Here is a 22,024-nt window from a genome sequence, read left to right on the forward strand (position 1 = left end):
GTTCAGTCCATTGGTCTTCTCACAGCAGAATGACAGACAGAAAATTAGATTTTTTCAAATCTGAAGCAGGAGTGGAGCTTGATTTTCTCCTGTCCCTCAAAGACGAAAGTACTATTTATATGATGGTGATCATTTTGGTGGCCTACCAGGTCTTGCATGGTTGTTAGGAGTCCCATTTCCTCTATATAAGTTAATACTTATTGGATGCGCTGGCACTGAAACACGCGTGGCACTAATACCAAGCCGAAGACAGACATTTTTTCTGCCAGTCTCCCCTATCATCTGTGCACCTTTTCAAAAAAGTAGGCTGAGGGGTTATGCTCTTCTCTCCTCCTCCCGTCACATCTGTGTAAATGAGGCCAGAGAGGATGACGACTGCAGTGTGAGGCATTTTTTTCTGCGGTTAACACCATCAGTGTCACCCAGCCCTGAGAGAAACAGATGCAGCGTTGCTTTTTTGCAGGGGCTATGGCCAGATGTTCCCCCCGACCCTCCTGCCACACTCGGCGGTGACATATTGAGCCCGCTTCACACTGACAGCACTCATTACACACAGCCAGTCGCCAGAGCGCGCACACAGGACTGTGCTTTTCACGCAGCGTTGCCATAACACGACACAGACGAGCTGTCTAATCACAGTCCCGTTCAGAGGAGATAAACTGAAGCAACCCAGAAGGATCAGGCCATATTTATCCAATAGCTGTCATGCTGGGTGCTAATGGTGTCATATCAAAAAGATCACACGAGGATACAATAGGGTGCACTTTCAATCACACTTCACATTAATTGTTTTGAGGCTCAGTGCTTCAACAGGGGGCATAACAAGCCATATATAAAGATGCAGGATGCTACATAAGTGGTATTTTGTTGCTTTGATAAAACTTCAGTCTGAAATGGTAGCTTTATAAGAGATAGAAAAAAAAAACTTTAATATATCTTAATGTAGAGAGATTTAAGTAACTATAGACCCTGTCTATCAGTCCATCTGTATGAAATGTTCACAGAATGTAAAGTACACCTGTTTTCTAATGGTGCAAAACAATAAAAACTGAATTGGGGTGACAGTGACATAAGTAACCACATGAATCTGACGAGATCATTTAAATGTGCCAACACCAGAATTATGATGTGTTCAAGGCTCCATTGGCAAGAATAAAATCATTTCATCAACTCCAGTTGCAACAATCTACTATTCTGCTATTCACTAGTATTTTCAAGAAAAGGCCACAGAAGAGTATGGCAATCACCACAACACCAATGCGTAAAAGCAGTTTACATCTGGCACTTTTAATAATGCATGTCAAGAAATTATTCATGACAAAGACCAGGCACTTAACCTAAGCAACTAACCAAAAAAAGGGGAAGGAGATTGATCTCTCAGTTGAATGACCATTTCAGGCGCCACCATAAACTGTAATAGAGTATGTATAGAGTGCACTTTTCTTGGTCTGGGGCGGACTGTCCAGTTCACGAGGACGAGACGAGAAGGAGGGGTAGGAGCACTGACCTGAGACAGCCACTCTTCGTCCTCCTGGCCGCTGTGGTCAGAGGCAAGGCTGTCGTAGGACTCGTGCCTGGTGATGGGCCCAGGGCTTCCTGGAGGCATCACTGTGTTGAAAAAGGAAACAGGATGAGGCTCTACATTTGAGTAAACATCTTGTGTAATGAGGAGAGTGAGAAAGCACATTTGTGGGCTGTGAGGTGATTTTGTGCGTGTGTGTGTGTGTGTGTGTGTGTGTGTGTGTAGCACAGAGACAGATGGAGCACTAGCAGGCTTGAGTAAGCAGGCGCCAAGAATGAAGACTAATGTGCCGAATCAGTCGTTTCTCTTCCCACCTCCAGGCTAGCACATGCCTTTGTTGCAAATGTATTTTATAAAGAAGTGGATAATAAAGTTGTCAAGCACTCATCTGGAGAGCACAAGGAGCTTCTGCTGTTCTCTCTCCATCTTTCTCCTTCTATCTCCCTAGCTCACCCACTCACATTCAGAAAAATACACATGGCAGGTGTTCAGGCACACTTAAAGAGGTGTTTCTGCAGGGTTCATGGTATAGTCACTGTGAAATATCTTGACTCTCCTTTGCCACTCAATCACAGAAACAACACCCACTGGCAGAGCAGAAACAGAGGAAGGCTTTAACCACGGCAGCATGCTTCATTACACATACATATATCAAGCCTTAGCAGGCTGATACTCTTTGCGGTTTTCTAACAACACTGAACAAAGTCAGGTTACTTCTTAAACACAGTCGAGTGTTCCTCTGCATCCTCCCTTATGTCCCCCTGCCCTGGGGGCAGTAAGTGTTGACTAATTAATAACTGAAATGTAAGAACAGTGGCTGGCCCAGTAGATCAGGTTTCGGTGGGTTCATAACGACCTGGCTGTAGTAGCAGCTTCAATCCCAAATATCAAAGCCTGAAAAATCAGAGGAGGTTGCGGACAGGAAACAAGAACTGGCCACATAATTTTGCGGCATCACTATGACGATAAGATTTGCATATTCCTCACCGTATGAAAACAAACCAAAATTACCAGCTATTAACCTAAATATTTGTCCAAGTGTATCATTATGTAAAATGCCAAATCATTTGGTGTCACTCTGCAGTGCATGAAATTCATGCAGTGTTACTTGTGATTTATAAATACAAAATCATTGTTAATATAAAGCATAGTAACTTAAAACGTTAATGTAATTAGTAGAAAAAGACTAAAACCTAAAAACGCTGGTTATTTTGTTGATGCAGGTGACTATAAAACAGTTAAAAACTGCCTTCATGTACAGAAATGGCATATTTGTGTACGAATTTGAAACATCTTGGTATAACTGAGTGGATAGGAATTGAAGGGTTAACCATTCAGCCTGTAACCGAGTGCACCGAGTAGTGGTTAAAAAAAAAAAACCTTTGAACCGAAAATTGACATCTACCAATTTAACACTAATTTAAATAATAAGTGCCGATACTGTACAAATTACCGTTCTTCTTTCTACCATCTCTTTCTTCTTTCTACCATCTCTTTCACAGGTCTCATAATTTTTTTTATTGCTTCACCTTTTTAACCATTCCCTTTGCACAATCATTCTAATTTATGGTTAGCTATCTATGCTTGGAACAATTATAAGGTAGATTTACTTTTCTTGGAAATGTACATGAAAATGAAAAAGAAAACTCCAGTACATGACAGCTACACTCCAGTAGCAGAAGGATGCTCCAGTTTGGTAATATTTTGGTTTCCAACCAACTGATCGTGGAGAACAACTGGATGCTAACAGTGTTACATGCCATCTGTGCAAAATATATTTAGCATCATAATGTATTTAGTAATGTTAGAAGCTATCTCAGTTGGTAATTATATGGTACTGTTTAGTTATATACCAATTAAATTCCCAAATATATGGTAAAGCTCTGTAATGCTCGCATGTGGTATTTCACAACTGAACGCAGATCACGTTGATACTGTTTATCATGAAACATACACTAAAGATAATAATTTGTCTAAATTTACATTACTGTCCAGGCCTAGTAAAATAGCGTCGGTGCATAATGATGCACTGGCCTAAAGTGGTGATTCAACTGCACTGATTTGGTAACGTATTAGAATAAATTAGAATTGAGTTTAATTACAATTGAGTTTAAAAACAAAGCACTGGTCTATTTTTTGGCTTAGGTTATTTTCAAATAAAATACAAAACCTGGTGGTCTATTATTTTTGTTTCACACAAAAGCAATTCCATCATGCACTGAACTGTTTCCTAAAAGATATCAAATCAAATCATTGTGAGGTCACTGATTTACACTCCACTCAACAGTGTTGAGGATGACAGGTCCAAGTCAGGTCCATATCTAAGGCAGGCCAAGAGCAGCAGCAGGTAGAGCAGGCAGAACAAAGGAGGACGGCTATTCACTGAATGACCTTAAGGCTGAGGGGTTTCATGTGAAACATAACGCTAATGATCTTATCAGCCATTTCAGAGGAACGTGGCCTTTAAGGCTTCCCCTTACTCTCTCTAAGAGTTGGACAGTAGAGCCCCTGAGCTGACCCTGCAGTGGCGCCATGGCTGCCCTTTACCCCTCAGTCAGTCTGATGTGCCTGCCTATGACCCAAAGAGGCAATTAAGGCTATTGACCAGGCCACTGCAGTAAGCAGGCAGGCAGGCGGGCAGGCTACAGGCCTTGTAGACTCTCTGGCCACAATTAGAGCATTATGAGGCGTGGAGGGGCAGCAGAGGCCCTAACTGCAGCACTGCTGACCGGAGCTAGCCACAGAGCTGGGAGGTAAATTATTCAGAGCTTGTTTGCTTCAACTAAACTCTGTGGCCAGCCAGAGGTGTCTGAGTACACACTGTAAACAGCTATATATATATATATATATATATATATATATATATATATATATATATATAACAGCTATATATAGATTATATATATATATATATATATATATATATACACACACACACACACACACATACATATATATACACATATATATATACACACACACATATATACACACACATACACACAGACACACTCTAAATTATTGTAAATAAATGCTGCTAGCCGGTGACAGAAACAAGAAAGAAAGCTGGACATTCAATGAAAACGCTGTAGCAGGCAGGCTTCACTTGGCTGAGGCCTTGAACATAAGCCCTCAGCACCTTTCCTTAAAAAATCTAGACTCATTCATTAGCCAGCTCTCAGACACAGAGGTGCCTGTATGTGATAAAAGGCAGCTAATGTCGCTAGCTGAGGATTCCCTGAGCGCTGTCAGCTGGTTTTGGAGGAGTTTTCGCAGGCCGGCATGTCCTCATTATCTGCCCATCATCTGGGTACACTTGGCGGTGGTTGGGTAATGCTCCTCCTCCCAAGTGCAGCCCAAGCCTGGGCAGATGGACAGGTGGAGATAGTGACCATGAAGTGGCGCCACGGCTGCTTTTATCACCAGCCCTGCAGGCTCCAGCTCCTCTGACCCCACCGTCCACATGCTGCATTTTTAATCAGCTGGGTCATCCAATATAGAGGCAAGAGCAGGCCCGTCAATCACACAGGCCTGCCGCGGGTCCGCACGGTCCGAGGACAGGCAGGGACTCCGTCCTTCCTGCGACCCGTGGAGCCTGGGAACCACCCGCTGCAGTTGCCCTTGCGCTATCTCTGCCTCTCTTCCGTCATCTTTCCCTTTCTTCCCTCTCTGTAGTGGGCTTCATCTGATGTTACAGGGAACACGAGAGCCTGATAACATTTGTATTCATAGCAGAGGTAGAGCTTCTTCTCTGGGCTTGTTTCTCTGCGTTTAATTGAAGGTGGCAGCCGGGGTTAGTTTCTCCCTGTGTGAGAGCAGCCTCCTGCATCACTGCGACACTGAGAGGACACTCTGTTGAATCAAGAGTCGCTTCTCTAGTCACAAAACACCACAACAAGAATAAAAAACCAAAGGTGGCAAGCAGTGAGACACGCTGCACCTTGCAGAGAGCGCTGAAGGCGATGCAAAATGTGACCACGATTATGTGCATACTGACCCAAGCCAACGCCGTATCAGATTGGTTGAGGCTGAGTGGTAATGGGGAAGGATGGGGCAAAGATCTCTGGCTAATTTTAATTGGACATAAATGTTAACACACCGCTCATTATGTCATTTCCCCCTAGTGGAGCACATTCACACAGAGCCACTGCCACGAACGCTCACACAAGGCTACTTCATCACTCTGACACATGCGAGGTTATTAGAGCTAATTCTAGAGAATATTCTACCCGTTAGGCCTTGAGCAGTTGGGATTTAGTGGGAGAGAACAAATGTGAAGCCTTGCCTGGAGGATCCAGATAGCTAATTACTGATTTATGTTTATGATTATCTGGCTAATGCTACAATGCTCATTTATTCAAGATGTATTAGATGTGCGGTCATCCATGAGTATCCTGCCCTGGAGTTGCCTCCTCTTGCCTTCGGATGTCAACCTAGAGTGCTCACACTCTCTTTGTACTTGTGATTGAATTACATGGATTTAAAGCCACACTAATTGCCCACATTTGAATGCTGAGTTAATTCAGCAGCATGATGAGTCTTGTGGAGAAACATTACGTCTGAGTGACAAAGACCTGATTCAAGATGCCTATAGAGATACAGACACACATACAAACTGAACTGTGTGCTTATTTTTTGTGACCCCTGAAAAGTATTGTTAAAGTACTCAAGCACTGAACTCGAGACATTTTTTTCTATTGACTTTGGATTTGTCTCGGACTTTGTAGTATTTGTGCTCAAACTTCTCACTTGTCCTGGCCTGGTCTTGGTAAATTCAGTGTCTTTGTCAAACAAGTTGTTTTTGTTACTGTGCCTTTAAGACTGATACATGCAAATGAGTAAAAGAAATGTATATGAGATGTAAATACAGGGCTGCTTCGCTGCAGGCTGAAACATTACTTATAACTTCAGCAAGAATGGGTGAGGCTAAACTGCTATAGCATAAACAGACAGATATCTGTAAACGTGTTGGTTTTTCTGAAATCACAGAAACAATGAATTCAAAACAGGCTGCTTTTGCAGCTTAATTTTCATGTATTAACTGCATGGACTCAAGAATGAATGGTACCTTTTGCAACCTTAGTAATGTTTATACTCTATGTCAAACAATTTTATTACAAAAAGTGGGTAAATTTTGCAATTGTATAGTTTTCCACAATGTGGTCCTTTTAACTGTCAACACTGACTTGTGTCCCAAGCAACACAAAACCAAATCACTGCACGTTTGCATTTGATTTAGCCAATTAGCATGGGTATTGGCTGAATTAAATCAGATTGAGCACTGAACATTAAGAAACTCAAGGTGCCGATGCACAACTGCTTTTTTGAAACACTGAGAAAACTCACCCACATCAGATTAAATTTAGAACTGACAGCTGGGATCATAACATTTAATCAATACTACATTTGTGTTGTAGAAGAGAAGTGGGCAGTCGGATGTAAATGACAAATGCAAATAAGACAAATCTATTTTATGTCATTGCTGTCTAAAGTACACCATGCATCTCCATTTTTTTCCATTTTTATTTTTCTGCATCATTTAAACTCAAAATTTCATCATGAATGGGTCGACAGAAATGCTCCAAAATCGGTTAGAATAAAATCTCTTTAGGTTAACTTACTTTAGAAGTAAAGGATGTTTTCTTCTTCTTCTAAAAAGCTGCCATTTGGGAGATCCTTGTTTTTCTTTGGCCAGCAATGATATATAAATACATAGATACATATATGTGCCAATACATGTGTCATAAATTTTGCATAGGCCACATTTTACATTTTATTTAATTTAATTAATATTAAATTCAGCAAATAACCAGTAATTGTGGGTGTTTTTGTTTGTTTTTAACTTCTTGGCTTCTCGGCCTCAGCCCCTTTAGACCAGCCTTGACTCAATCTTGACTAGGTATAGTCTTGAAATCATCTTGGACTCGACAAAGGCGGTCTTGACAAAAAGCCCAACTGAAGAATGTTGAGAAACTGAGACTGCAGTGTCTGCACTCAGGGGAGCATACAGAGCATGTGGCACCAATAATGTTAAAAACAAAAGTCTCATGGGGAATATATAGCATTAATCAGTAAGTCATGCTTTGTTGCACTAACCTTTTTATGAGTTTCATGCTCAAACACACACACGCACACACACATCCACATCCACATCCACACACAAACACAGACAAATACTTACAGCCAGCCAGGAGGTATTGATAGTATTGCACCAAGTCTGAAGCCAGCACCAAGGGGTGGTTGCTGTTGAAAGGAGGTTGTAGCTCATTCCACTGTGGTGTTCTACTCAAAACAAACAGAGAAATCAATTTAGGAAGCACATATCAAAGAACCAGATGTATAGAACAGTCTCCTGCTGAGCAATAATCGACTCAATTCCCTCAAACCTGGCAGTCTTTCCATTTCTTCTGCCTCATGTGGACTGACCCAACCATACATCACAGTACATGCTATCACTTTACATTCCCAATCTGATCAAAGAACAGTTATAAAAGCTATTGTTTCCAATATTATACTATTATTTTCATTAGCCATAGTTAGTTATGGGCTAATACAGTGTTATGCCTGAACTTAACACACAGGAAGGAAATATTATATTCATCATGGTGGGTGCCTTAATATGAACGCAAATTTCCATTTACAAAAGACCACTGTCACAAACGGGCATTACAGCTGCCCAACAGTGCAAACACTACAAGCCTTTGCCATAATTTTAGGACTATAGCAGTGTAAAGGTATGCTTCTATGGCTGAATTGAGAGTAGCAAAGGGTAGGGCCAGTACCTGGCCAGATTCCAGCAGGCCCTCGGACAGGTGTTTAGCTCCAAAGGCGTGTCATCCCCTATCTTCTGTGCTGTGCTGATTGGACGAGGCTCCAGCACATGCTCCACCAGGTTACCATAGCAGCTCACGATATAGAGAGAATCCACGACAGCCTGACGGGACTGATCTAAAGTAAACAGAGGGCAGAGATCAATGTACACCATTTTATTCAGTTACTCTATTGCAACAAAAATACTTGAAATGCGTCTGTTATGAATGTCCTCATGCAGTTTCTCTGACCTCCAATCTGATCAGAGTACTTTAATGTTAAGTATCTGCCAATACTTGAATTTTCATAAAAGACACATCCACACAATTTAGGTAATTATGCTAATCTTCATAACAAATTATTGTTTATAGTATGTTTATAGTTTGACCCTTAACAGATGATTTGGCTATTTTCTACAGTAAAATCACTTCATGTTTTGTATGTGCATACTAGTATACTGTCTGATACTGATACCTGTTGGGTTTATTATCAGAGTCCTTTTGTTGGACAACTTACTCTGCAAATAAACAGTAGTTGTGGGTGACTTTTGTTTTCTATTTTCATAAATAATAACAATTAATTATGTGAAATAACCATTCCAAATTTATAATGCTCAGTGCTCCTTATTTATTTATTTTTTTGCATTTTTGAACAAATGCTGGGTTTAACCTAGAAGCAACATGTGGCACTGCCACCTGCAAAGCAGAACTTTTCCATCATACTTCTGCCTGTAACCAGCTGTGACTCATGAGTGTAGAACGTCATGAAAGTATACTTTCTACACGGTTTTGTTGCTTGTGGTAAACAGCAGAAAATGGACTTTAAGGATAACTGTTGTGCCTGCAAATTTTACATGCATTGACATACATTGTCTTCTAAGTGAACACTGAGAAAATGTGTGGTGCATGCAAACTTTTCATAATCCTAGAGTATATCTGTGTTTAGAGTGATACAATAAGAAGATTACAAGGAGCGACTGATACATGACAAATAATAGAAATTACTGTTATTATATTAACTAATTTCTTGTCTGTTCTTTTGAGCAGCAGTTTGCGAACTGTGATGTGGAATGAGGTAGGCCATGTGTTGAGTCTAAGCAATTCTGACCTTTCTCTCTCTTCATGTTGGGGTTGGTGATGAACCAGGAACGGGAAGAGGCAAAAACTGCAGCCACACAAAACTCCCCTCCACTGGACTTACTCGGAGAGATCTGGGGAGGTGGCTTGGCTTTACTGTAGGAGACAAAGAAATAGGAGTGAGCTGCGGGGATGGGAGAGAAAGAGAGAAACAATGAACAAGAGATGCATTAGACAGAGAGAGAGAGAGAGAGAGAGAGAGAGAGAGAGAGAAAGAGAGAAAGAGAGAGAGAAAGAGAGAAAGAGAGAAAGAAAGAGAAAAGAGAAAGAGAAAGAGAGAAACAGCTCTTTAAAAGGGTGACACAAAGCAGCTTCTGCAGCCTGCTGTAGGGAATCTGAGGCTCAGGGTCAAATAACAGAGGAAACTCAAAGCCACATCACTGAAAAGAAAAGACACATCAACTTGGGATGCATAAATCAAGACAATGTTCCCCACACATGAATGACTCCTTTCAAAGGTTTTGGATGAGCCAAGAAAATTTCACATCAACAAAACAAAATACTTGGTCTGTAAACAATGAACATTACATAAATACACACCATGCATGTTTGCAAAAAGATACAGTGTCTTCCCCAGTTTGGTCCGATATGTTTAAAGCTTAATTGTTACAGGCTCTTAAAACTGCGTAAAAGCTGTTTTGAAGCAGCTATACATTAAAGTTAACAAAGAGGAAACATAGACAGCAGTGTTCTTTATTTGTTTCTGTTTTTTTTAAGTGCTGATTTGAGTCTTAGCAGTCTGCTTAAGTAGTATGTTTTTTAAAGGAGTAGTTTGGTGAAAAAAAATCCAATTTCACGCTGTTTTGCCCCTTACTCCAAATGTAGCGGATCGACCACGACATGTTTGGTGTTTGCAGTTTGCTGCACTGGGGCTACAAGGCTAAGGTAGCTAACAAGTAAGAGAAGTCTTTGAGATCCAAAATCTTTAGCTCTGGTGCAAAACTAAGAGGCAAATTTCAGACATCAAACATAACTGGCTGAACAAGTACAACTGGAGTAAGGAAAAAACTTCTGTAAGTTTGACTTTTTAGTGAGCGCTGAGTTTCTTACAAATAGCAACTAAATCTGAAGTCTATTTTTTTTCCTGTGCCAAATTCCACACAATGCAAACTTTAAGGCCAAAGCTACCGTACATCGGTGAAAACACATTAAAACAAGCTATGCAAGAAAACATACAATTTACATAATGTTTTCAGAGGCCAAAGCCATCATAAATAATACATTACAAATACAGACTGTTTGTGTTTTGCAGGTCCTACAGGCTTGTCATATGCATACTGGCGAAGTGTAGCTAGTGTTGATGTCACATAACTGCTGTCATTTACTTAGTAATCTGCTCCAAATGCAGGCTCTGCAGCTGCCTCCGCAGGTCTCATTCTGGATTAGTCATTTAAAAGAATTTATTGGGGGCTACTGAATTATTCTGCATGCCAGAAACTGTTTAATGAAACCCTACACAGAAAATGGTTGAGTGGTGCAATACGGGTCACCATATGGAACTCATCCTGGAACAGTAGCAGCATGGTATCATTGTCCGGCTGATGCCTAATCTGCACTGTAAAACCTGCCCTCAACATCTCTGCCATGTAAAAAACTAAACACTGACAACTGTCTGAAGAACCAGACACATGATTGTATCACAGGAAACATAACTACACACAAAATATATGAAGGTATGTGCATGAGAACTATTTCCTATCATTTCTATAGGTAATAAAAAGGCTTAATGCTTGTGGAACATGATCTTTAAACAACTCAGCAGCAGCATATTGTGGGACAGCAGTGAAAACACCACAGTGGCAAATGTTCAATAACACATCACAGAGTATAATGAAATATATGAGATGTTTCAAAGGCAGTTGAGTCTAGTCTGAAAGTAAATGTGGATGGATTGTCCAGAATTTGAACTCTTCTCTCTAGCCCCACATGACACACTAATAGGTGCTGAGTGACCTGAACTCTCACTCTTTCACTTCCTTTAAAGCTGTCAGCAAGTCATAAATTACTCTTAGGATGAAGAGTGATGCTGACGTCTTTGTTCAACTGACACCACGCGTGGGATGGTGGCAAAGGTCAAAAAATAAAAAAAGTTTTAAAAAAAAAGAGTGGGGGGGACTTGAAGAGCACTATTGGCCAGTATTTATTAGTGTTGGACAAGGGAAAAGTTGAATAACTAAATATGTGAGGTGTAGTATGTGCAGTTGATGAGGAGATAGCAGTGTGTCAGGATATTGCCTTGGCCTGAGTGGACGTATGGCTGGCTGGCTGTGCGTCTGTCAGGGGGAAATTGAGTGTCCAGAGCCAAGTGAACCCACTGCGGAGGGCAATGCTGAGCGGTGCGACATGGTGCGGCTATAAATCTATGATTAAGCATTTTGTCATCATTTGCACTGCCAAGTGAACCATACCTGAGTATGCATGCAAGTATGAATTAGGTTAGCCCTTTTGCTAAAGTGTCAAGCATGCTATGTTGGCATGTATAGACAGAGCTAGAAATGGTGTTGAGCAATGTTTCCTAACCCTGTCCTCTGGGCCCCCCAGACGGTCCACATTTTTCCTTCATCCCTATGTGCTGAGAGTTAGGTTGGAGCAAAAATATAGACCAGCTCGGGGGACTGGGCTGGGATACATCTGTGTAGACAACGGACTGGTCAAACACAATCGTCAAAACATTGTCATGTGTCCTTAGTAGAGGGTGATAAACCAGTTCATCTGGCATACTGGTTGAAATTCTTTTCAGGGTATGACATCTCCCGTGTAGTGAGTTGGAGTCTAACGTAAGTGAGTCCAGTTTGTTGTCAGACATCAGAATGTAATGAGTTAATGAATAACAGGTGGAAAACCGAGTGGAGGTAAAAGCCAGTCTCTTGGGGTTGGATGTTAGGCGTTAGCTTAGCAAGGAGACTAGTCTGCTTTCCATGCGCACTACATTAAGTTGCCCCCCACTAAGCCAGCTGTTTCAGGCTATGCATGATAGCATGAATGGCTAGTTATACTTACCAAATTCCATCAGATGCATCATTTTTGACAAGCTCAGGGAAGCCGCTATGTACTTAAATGCACTCACCTTTATCTTAAGGTAAGAAAGCAACATTGACATCTGACTATATACTGTTCAAATCTGTTCTTACTATTTCGCCTATTTTCACTATTTTACACTTTCTTCAGTTGTTAAATATGTTTCACATTAAAAGTGAAGGGACAAACCAGCATAATACGGCATTCTTATTGCACTACACCATGATATATACCAAAAGCATCAGAAACCTTATACATTTTTGGCCATACCACCCACTACTACGCATCACCACTCGAATTAGTCAACTGCTAATTCTAAAAAAGCATTAGCTAGCCAGAATCACCATCTGTGAGTCTATACACAATACCAAACGCTGAATAAAGGTAAATCAGAACATGAAGCTCTCGTAGAGGCTACTGATGTTTGTATTTACTGGTAACAGTAAAGACACTTTCACGGTTCTGCTGTGCAAAGGGAAACACACACAGATACTTGACAAGGGATAGTGCTGGGTTCGGATTAGTAACCAAACTGTGTCATTCCAGTCTGCTTAATAGAAAAAAATGCTTCAAGAAAGTCAAGCAAGTCCACAACTTCTCAAGTCAAGCACACTACTACTTCTCCCTCTCCACTTGATGACAGTAATGAAGCCAAGTGTATCCAATACGCTGCAGACACACAACAGCAGGTACAACTCACTCTGCTCTGACCGCTGACAGCCAAGAGGAGCACTTTAAAGTGGACGATAAAACTTCACTGCCCACCACTTCACTGCCCACTGCTTTAGTTGGAAGCTTTGGAGAAAGCAAATGATATCACACAGTTTTACACTGTAGGAGGTAGGTGAAGAAGAGCGATATTGGGAAGGTGTTTAATGTCTAAGTAGCCAATTCACTCCCTTAAAAGCCAGTGTTGGGCCTCGAGGCCTTTAAGTCAGCTGGTTCCAATAGCCTGAGTAACACAACCTGACTCCAGGATGACAACATTAATTTCTATAGAATCACAGCCTGCTGAACACCGACGCCTAGAGAGGAAACTATATCCCCCTACTTGCTGCTGCTTTTTTGGTAAGAGCCTCCAATAATAAATCTGGAAATAACATTATTCTTTAGGACATGTTTTAAGGTATAATTGGCAAGCTTCGAATTTCAAACCACTGCTGAAGTAAAAGAGAGCGGTGCATGGCACTGGGTTTGAGCTGAAGAGCAGGTTTGGCTGGGATCCCTGAGCCCAGGGAACTGAGAGCTGTCTTGCCATTGGGGTTTTTGAGGAGAGCTCTTTGAAGAGGGTTTGGTCAACAGTGGCTGCCAACGGAGCCAGATCACAGCTTGGTTCGCACTATTCTGGTTCTTTAAGTAAAACAACCACTGGCATTGATATGTCTGTATTTTAAATCACTCTTTTCCTCTTGCTCTTGCTTGAAGTGGCTTGAAAGTGTTAGGGTTTCAGCTCCTGTCCCAGACAACACGAGCTCCAGTGATTCTGCAGACCATATGTATGAACAGATTATTCAGAATAAATATTGGCACTTGAGGGCATCCTATGAAAAACGTAACCCAATAACAATAAATTATAAAATATAAACATACTTAGCATGGTGCCTGAGAAGGAAAGATGGACGTTACTGAACTGGAGCCAAATAGGTCTCCTCTTTTTCTTTCTTTCATTTTTTTTCCCCTTTCTTGGCATTTTCCCTCTGCCTCTGCTGCTCCTAGCCGAGAGAGTTGGGGAGTTTTTCTGTCTTCCTAATTCACTGAAAAGACTCCTCGCATGTCATTTCCACTTTTAATTTAACAAATGAGGACTCTTGACTTGAGCTAATAGCTTTTCCTCAAGGGCATAATTCAATCTGTAATGTCCACCATCAAAGTCCCCATGCATTATGGTCTGGAAGCAGGCGAGGCGCCATCGAGGGGCAGAAGCAGCCTTCATTTATTTTCAGGGCCTGTAGTAAACAAATACAGCACGGTGCTCGCTCCTGTCAGCCACTGAGCTACAAAAAAGCAGTGCGCTGGTCGTGACTCAGTGGGCCTGCCTCAAAAGCCATATGGCTGGTGTATATCGGTATTAAAGTGTGCTTGAAAGAGTTCAGCAGCATGTGAACATATCCTTCAATGTCACATTTATTATTTTACAGCAGCCATTCCCAAACACAGCCAGACGAACGACTGTTGAATGCACTGTGCTAATGGTGGCCATTTGGGAGTCTTCTCTCTCGTAAACAACATAGCCCTGCATCAAACACTGAGGCAGGAACAAGGACTTTTCTCCTCCTCTTCTACTGTTCTACCACATCACAACACCAATGTGAAAGGCATCCATTCCTGTGCAACTTTTCTTTCCTCAAAGAAATGATGTGAGTTCCACAGGTCTGCAGCTCAACCAAATTTAAATGAATGATGAGCTCCTAGAATTGCTCAAAAATGCTTAGGGCTCCAATGGATCACTAGCAATCATTGGCAGTATAGATGTCACTTGAACACAGTACATATAAATTTCATAAGAAAAGCTGAAGATTGCTTCATCTCCTCCACAGTTAAATGTTTGCCATTTGATCCCTGGACCATTTGAGAGTTATTCCACACTCAAGAGCTAATTGTTAAGCAAATGAACTGTAGGGCAGGATATGGTGCTGGAGCATCTTGCAGTAACATTGGACTGGCTCATTAAGGAATAAGTCATTAGGGGTATCACTGTTTCTCATTCTCACGAATTGAGACAGGATGGGAAAAAAGTTCCAATTAAAAGGTAGAAGAGGACGTGATAAAGATGGAAACGCAAGTTCATTTCACAGACCTCTTCCATCTTTTCCAACTGAAACTATCACATTTGGGCTTCTTTTAGCCAGAGACTCTTTCTAAGAGAGCTTTACTATTCAATTTGTTTTGATCCATGGATTATGACAAAAGCAGTGCTGTTCAACTTAACATGTTAAACTACATAAATGATCTAAAAAATAAAATTCCAAAAACTTCTTATTCATTCTGTGACATATGCACTTAGTTCAAACATTTCCAGAAAATAGGAAAAAAGCAAATTTATGCAGATTTGTAAAATTACTTAAACACCACCATAGTATTTGCTGGGCTACTTTATGGGTGTAGATGATAGGAAGAAGGACATATAGATCAATTTTATTAAATGCATCCATCATATTTAAATTATTTAGCCCTACTACACCAAATACATGCAATACTGTCAGAAAGAAGTCAGACACCACTCCTTCATTTATTTAACACTGAGCCAAAATGACCATTAGGTACCAAGTTATTTATTTTTCAGCATCAGAAAAAAAGCAGAAAATATACAAATACACAGAAAATGACAAAAAAGCCTCGACAACTACATATAACATTACTTTTTCAGTATCTAGTGTGTTCAACCTTTTATCTTTATTTTTATCTATATATTTATTTATCTTCCATACTTTTTGGGAGACTTGCTTTTAGTTTTTCAAAGAAATCTGCAGGGATATTATACAGCTCCACGGTTCAGTCTTAAAAGTTGGTTATATTTGCATGTTCGTGCATCCTAAATATCCCAAACATATTTGGTGATGTTGAGGTTCTAACAACACCATCTGCTTCTTTGTTTAATTTGCTAATTTTCTTCTTTTTTGTCTATTTCCTTTTCTCAATAACCACTTCTTGACAGCTATACATCCTTTCAGGCTCATAGTGTTTAGCTGTTTTCTCACAGTAGAAGGATTATCAAAAATGCCTGTGGATTTTTTTCAGATCTGAAGCAAGACTGGAGCTTGATTTTTTTCCTGTCTCTCAAGATGAAAGCTTCAAGTCGTGTTTGTCTGATATTGACAGTTTTGGTGGTCTACCAGGTCTTGCATGGTTGATAGGAGTCCCATTTTGTACATGTTTTTTAATCATTTTCTTAGATTCCAGTCACTTATTTTCCTTTGACTTATCCCTTCCTTCTGCAAGTGGATTATCTTATATCTAATCTCCTCAGAAAGATCTCCTGAAAAGTTAAAAATGACCACTGAGTGGAAATCAACCCCTTAACAAACCACACTTCTATAACCTACAAACAGCTCCATTGGTTTGCATTGAAGTCCCTGTAGTTACTGAATAATAAGACTTTGTATGAAATAAACTTGTTAAGAGGTTAAATAAACAAAGGGTTGTTTCTTACTTTTGCAGAGTATGCTGCTAAATGTAAACAGTGAATATATAATTTTTTTGGCTTCTGATCATGTTTTGCCAGTATTTCCTAAGAAATGAAATGGGTACAAAAATGCTGACAGGGTTCAGGCAATCAGTGTTTCTCATTACAACCATTTGAGCCACTGATAACAATTACCCAATTATGTACTAAAATCTTCACGTCAATTCAAAAGGAGAAACAGATGGATGACCGATCCTCCATCACCCTTTCCAAAGCACCACACAGAGAGAGGCTGTGTGCAGTTTAGCATCACAAACAGACATCATTATTCACGTCACCAGGCCATAAAATCATAATTCAACACAAAGATGATGCTTTTAAATAAACAATCATTGTCTTTAAGTTTGAACAAGACAAATGAAGCAAGCGAGGGAGACGTAATTATGGGAAAGTGGCCTCAAGTAAACCACAGCAGAAGTGAAGGCGAGTGATGTCTACCCAAGGCCTGGAACACAATGTCTCAGGAACCAACTCTTCACACACAGAGACACTATCTCTTCACAATCACATGAACACGCTCACACCACAGCACCACTGCATCTAAAACATCTGTTTTTAGTGACTCATTACTCCCAAATTTTTTTGGGGGTCATTACTGTAAGTAAGTAATTAATTTTTATCATTTATAATATTCTTGCATTTTGTAACTCTTATCTTTTGAACCTGAGCTATAAGGCTTCTTGTATTTTTTCGTAGTTACAGTTACAAAACTACTTTCTAAATAAAAATTGACTTTAAAAATTCGAGGCAATTAAAAATAAATAAATACTAATGGAATGTGCTACTGCAGCCAGTTAAAAGCTTCACATAATGTTCAACGAAACACAAAAAAGCCACAGGCTGCTGAAACATACTAATAAAGAACAAGCTAAAATAATACTTGGAGATGAATGAAAAATGAAATGAATGCAGTCGCTTGCTGAAGCAAATACAAAGCGAAGCATGCTGGGAGTGAATTGGAAAAACTCACCATGGAGTTTTAATGGAAAAACATCCTGCCCCAAAGAGGTAGGGTCTTCATGACGGGAGAGATACACACAGATACATGGAAAAACCATTATTATCGACTTAATTGGGCAAACATTTAACACAGAGCATTTTACATGTCTACTTTAGCACATTACAGGAAAAAATCAAATCAGATCTGTATGCTAGAATGATTACGTAATGATAACCTAGATATAATTCCAAAGAGCATGTATTTACACGTAGCATGTTCAAGTATTTTACCAAAAATTGCAAGTAACTATATAATAATCAGGGTTGTCACAATTAATGAGTGAATGATGTGTTAATGTCACTATTTATTGTAATGCCGTTAACGCATTTTCCTAGTTTGACCATTCAAACCACCTGAAGTTCAAACAAACTGTTCGTTTGCTGCATGTTACTATAGCCCTTTTCACACATGCACTTTTACCTGGGCATTTAACAGTACTTCAGTGGGAAGGGGTTAAGTGAACACAAGCCAGGAGTCAAAATCACAGTAAAGCTGACATGGTTCTAGAAATAAACGGGAAGCCTACCCTGCTTTTGTGCAAAAGCGACACAGCAAATCACAAAGTTGTGTTTGACATGTTTGTTGTTACAGCCAAGTTTTCAGAGAAAAAATCTGCATGAATGTACATAATTTAGAAATGAAGAAGCTGTTGTTTGATCATGCTGAGGAGGTCACATCCCGTTTCCCAGAAATTTCTTGGCAAATGTAAACATGCACATCTCAGTAAAATACCGTTTAAGGGTTGCATATGTGAATGACACAAAGTTTGAACATTACTGGTAAAAGTACCCCAGTTACGTCCTGGGTTTAATGTTGGAAGAGGGCTTCTGATGGAATCGCCAATCCTCTCGTTCAAGTCCAGCTTTTAAATAGCTTTTAAAGGGTTTTTATTCTGCATAATTCCACCTTTGACATGTTAACAAAGTCATCCAGAGTGGTTTGATATAAAATACTCCGATCTAGAGAAACTTGACAACTCAGATTTTCTTTACAGGGGTGGTGACAGGAACCAGGGGCCACAATGTCTACAACACAAATCGAGCCATTTTATTTTCAACCCAAAACCACCAGTGAATCTGCACATGTATCCCTGAATCACTGAAAGTAATAAATACAGAAACCAATCATGTCAAATAAAACAGAGGCAAATAAATCAAATTCCCATTTTCTTATTTATTTATTAGATCTAAATAAAGGTTAAAGATACCAAGAAAGGCTTTATTTAAGCGCTGCTCCTGACACCCTGACAAGTGAACAGGTGCAGATGGCTGATCAAGAATTAGTACTAAGCAGTGTTTTTGTGTGTGACCCCAACACAATTAAAAAAGGCAATAACGGGGCATGAGACTTTATCCTTCCAAGAAAAGTTAATCACGTACATACTCCTACTAAGCAAAAGTACAATTTACCAGGGCAAATATCGCTGTCAGCACAAAACCAAGTGGTTACATAGACACTCCATCTTAATGTCTGCTTCTTATTGGAAAGCTGTTACAGAACAGCTGCTCATATACTGTAAAGGATTTTACTGATCAACTGAACATGCTGGTGACTAGACAGAGTAGCAAACTGCTTGGGGGAAATATGTAAAAGGTGGATTACCTTAAATGGGCCTTTGCGTCTGACATTTTGATTTATGGCTCTGTCAGTCAGTAACACAGACTTAAGGTAGTAAAAGGTGGTGATTTTGATAGGGGTTTATAATTAGGTCAAGAGAACAAGAACTGCTTTATGTTCATCAATAAAAGAGGACCATGAACCTACTCTCTACATCTACAGAGGAGACTATTTGTATCCCTTTCACTTAAAAGCACTTGTATTTAATATTTGCATTATCATCTTGGAGCAATAAAAAAACAATGAATATGTAACTGTGGTTCAGTGCATTCCAGATGACTTCACAGCATGAAGGAGGTCGTGTTGACCTTGCAGTATCAAAAGGTGTTGTAGGTTTAAGACCTGGTGACCGCAGGACGTATATCCATCAGGGGAACCCCTGTCATCACTGTCCAGGATTTACACAAACTCTAGGGTAGAGTGAGAAAACACTGACCCAGGGATAAAACAAGCAAGGGAAATTCCCTCTACTTCAAAGTGAAATTCTGCCAGTGCTCTGACAACAATGCACTTGTGCTACTGATGCTCAAATGTACGTTTGGCTCACATCACAGAACAAGCATGCATTGAGAGTCTTACAGTCAAGCTAAGGAACTGATACACAAAATGGCAAAGTAAACCTTCTGCTTTTATTACTGTCAGTATTATTGTTTTTTCCTTCAGTTTTCAGCTTTCAACACCTAAAAATATTGGTTCGATATACACAGTGCTGTTCAACAGTCAGAGAGCACCTTTTTTCTAAATTAATTTTAATTCAATTTCCAGTCAAAACAGTTTGTTATTCATTTTGCAGCAGAAGGAGAAAAAGCAGAAAACATACACAGGAAAGTACACAGAAGTCTCAATAACTAAATATAATATTACATTTTCTCTATATTAGTTTACATTTAAACCCTAGTTCTGGAAACTCTTTCCTGGCCCCCACTTATTTCCACCAACTTTCTCCTTCTTTATGCAAGTAGATTATCTTATATCTAATCTTCTCAGAAATGTCTCTTGAACATTTGATAACTATTTAATAGGCAATTTCACTGTACATTAATAAATAGCGTGGTCTCTGACTTTCCCACAGTACTGTAAATTTTTCACTAAAACAAAATTTTACTACTTACATTCACAAAGAAGGATATTCTATTGTTTTGTTAATATGATAAACTAAGTTAAAAAAACTCACTTTTTATTCATGGAGTTAAATTAATTTGAGTAATCTCTTTAAATCTGTGCAAGAACTCAAAAATTAACATTTCAAATATAGACAGTGATGGGTTAAATGGACTGTGACTTTTATTTAACAAGATAAGTGACATTTTATATCAATGTCACAGATCTAAATTTGAAATTACTAAATAGTAAGCTAGTAAAATGATGAGTATGCGTTTGGCAGAAGATATTGTCATAATTATCAAACAAAGATAGCTGCATGACTGCAAACAGCTGCATGAGAGCATAATGTCATCAAAGGCAGCCATGTCACTTCTGCACATCATTTTAATAGCTATTCAAGAGCACAGGATTGGGTAGGTGGGGCAACATAACCAAAGCATATTTACTGCATTGAATCATATGGAATTACACACTGTCTGGAATTCTGAGTACAATATTTACACAGAGCAGGAACTAGGAAATTTTATTTTTTATTTATTAACTACCCTTCCAAAGTTTAGAATCGCTGTTTAAAAATTTGTAATCAATGTTTCAACATGGTGGCAGATAAATGTATACGATTACTATGCATGTAGATTATAAATAGCTAGATGTGTCTAGAATGATTAATAGAGCTGAAAAAGTAACATTCACAAAACCTTGTATTTCAAGAGTGACAATCCCATCTCAAGCCAGAAAACTTGACCAAAATTTGATTAAAAACATAACTACAGTATATTATTTATCCTTGAATAACGTATTGATGTGAAAATTCTTGAAATTTTGAACACAACATCTAAAAGTCTAGTTGTCTAGTGTTTAATTTTGCACTGTATAGGTTGGTAGTGCATATTAAATAATTGTTTTTAATATGAAAGCCTTTGAATGGTAGTGTTTATAAGGTATAATGCACATTAATCAACATAAATAAATGTACCAGTGTAAGTCAAATGGCTCATTTTAACTGCCGTCCCTTAGCCCTGAAGTACTTCAAGAAAGAATGACTTAAAATAAACTACATTAAAAATGTTTTACTACAGACTCACCCGATGCCCATTTTAACTGTCTATTTCCAAATGTAACTACATCTAGGGAGCTAGTGAGCCATTTCTGTAAGCAAGAAATAAATGTTTTGCAGCTATATTTCCATGACACCTATCTGTATGTGAGAGATTACAGGGATGGAGCGTGTGAAATAAAAGCTTTAAATGGAATATATGACTGGCAGAGGCCCGAGTCGTTCTTTTGAGGAAAGAGGCCCCCCTCAAAGCAAAGCAGCTAATGTAGGTTAAGCAGGTGGTGTGTTTCACTGCCATCCTGCCAGCAGAGATTGTTCATACAGGTGTAAATGCATCTGCCCAGAGTCGCATACACATAAGTACAGTACACAATGGCATGTGACAGATGGTACTTTGCTGCTGCTGCGCAGCCAGCGTGAGAGTGCCTAATCTCACACACTAGGGTCGGGGGGGAGGTGTCCAACCTGCTCCTCTCTGCACTGGCCCAGAAGCCGGATGCAGCTGTGATGCCAAACGTCTAGTTCCCTTAATACTGAGCCACCGTCTACACTTCAGACAGCACCCCCATGTGCTGGC

At 39.7% G+C, this 22,024-nt stretch overlaps 1 protein-coding gene across 3 annotated transcripts in view; it reads right to left on the minus strand.

Annotated features, from left to right (window-relative positions):
* The window catches only part of bcas3 (BCAS3 microtubule associated cell migration factor), a 296,779-nt gene that overhangs the window by 190,085 nt on the left and 84,670 nt on the right, over positions 1–22,024 (minus strand). For 2 of the 3 annotated variants that reach the window (XM_036562324.1, XM_036562319.1), the window contains exons 17-20: positions 9,440–9,564; positions 8,305–8,470; positions 7,704–7,804; positions 1,508–1,608 (exon numbers count right to left, since the gene is read on the minus strand). In XM_036562324.1, the coding sequence (XP_036418217.1) occupies positions 1,508–1,608; positions 7,704–7,804; positions 8,305–8,470; positions 9,440–9,564 (493 nt within the window). Of the gene's footprint in view, positions 1–1,507; positions 1,609–7,703; positions 7,805–8,304; positions 8,471–9,439; positions 9,565–17,639; positions 17,685–22,024 lie in introns of all 3 variants that reach the window. The other variant, XM_036562331.1, reaches the window with a different exon arrangement.

Source organism: Colossoma macropomum, unplaced genomic scaffold (genome assembly GCF_904425465.1).
Source record: "Colossoma macropomum unplaced genomic scaffold, Colossoma_macropomum, whole genome shotgun sequence".
Lineage (NCBI taxonomy): Eukaryota > Metazoa > Chordata > Actinopteri > Characiformes > Serrasalmidae > Colossoma > Colossoma macropomum.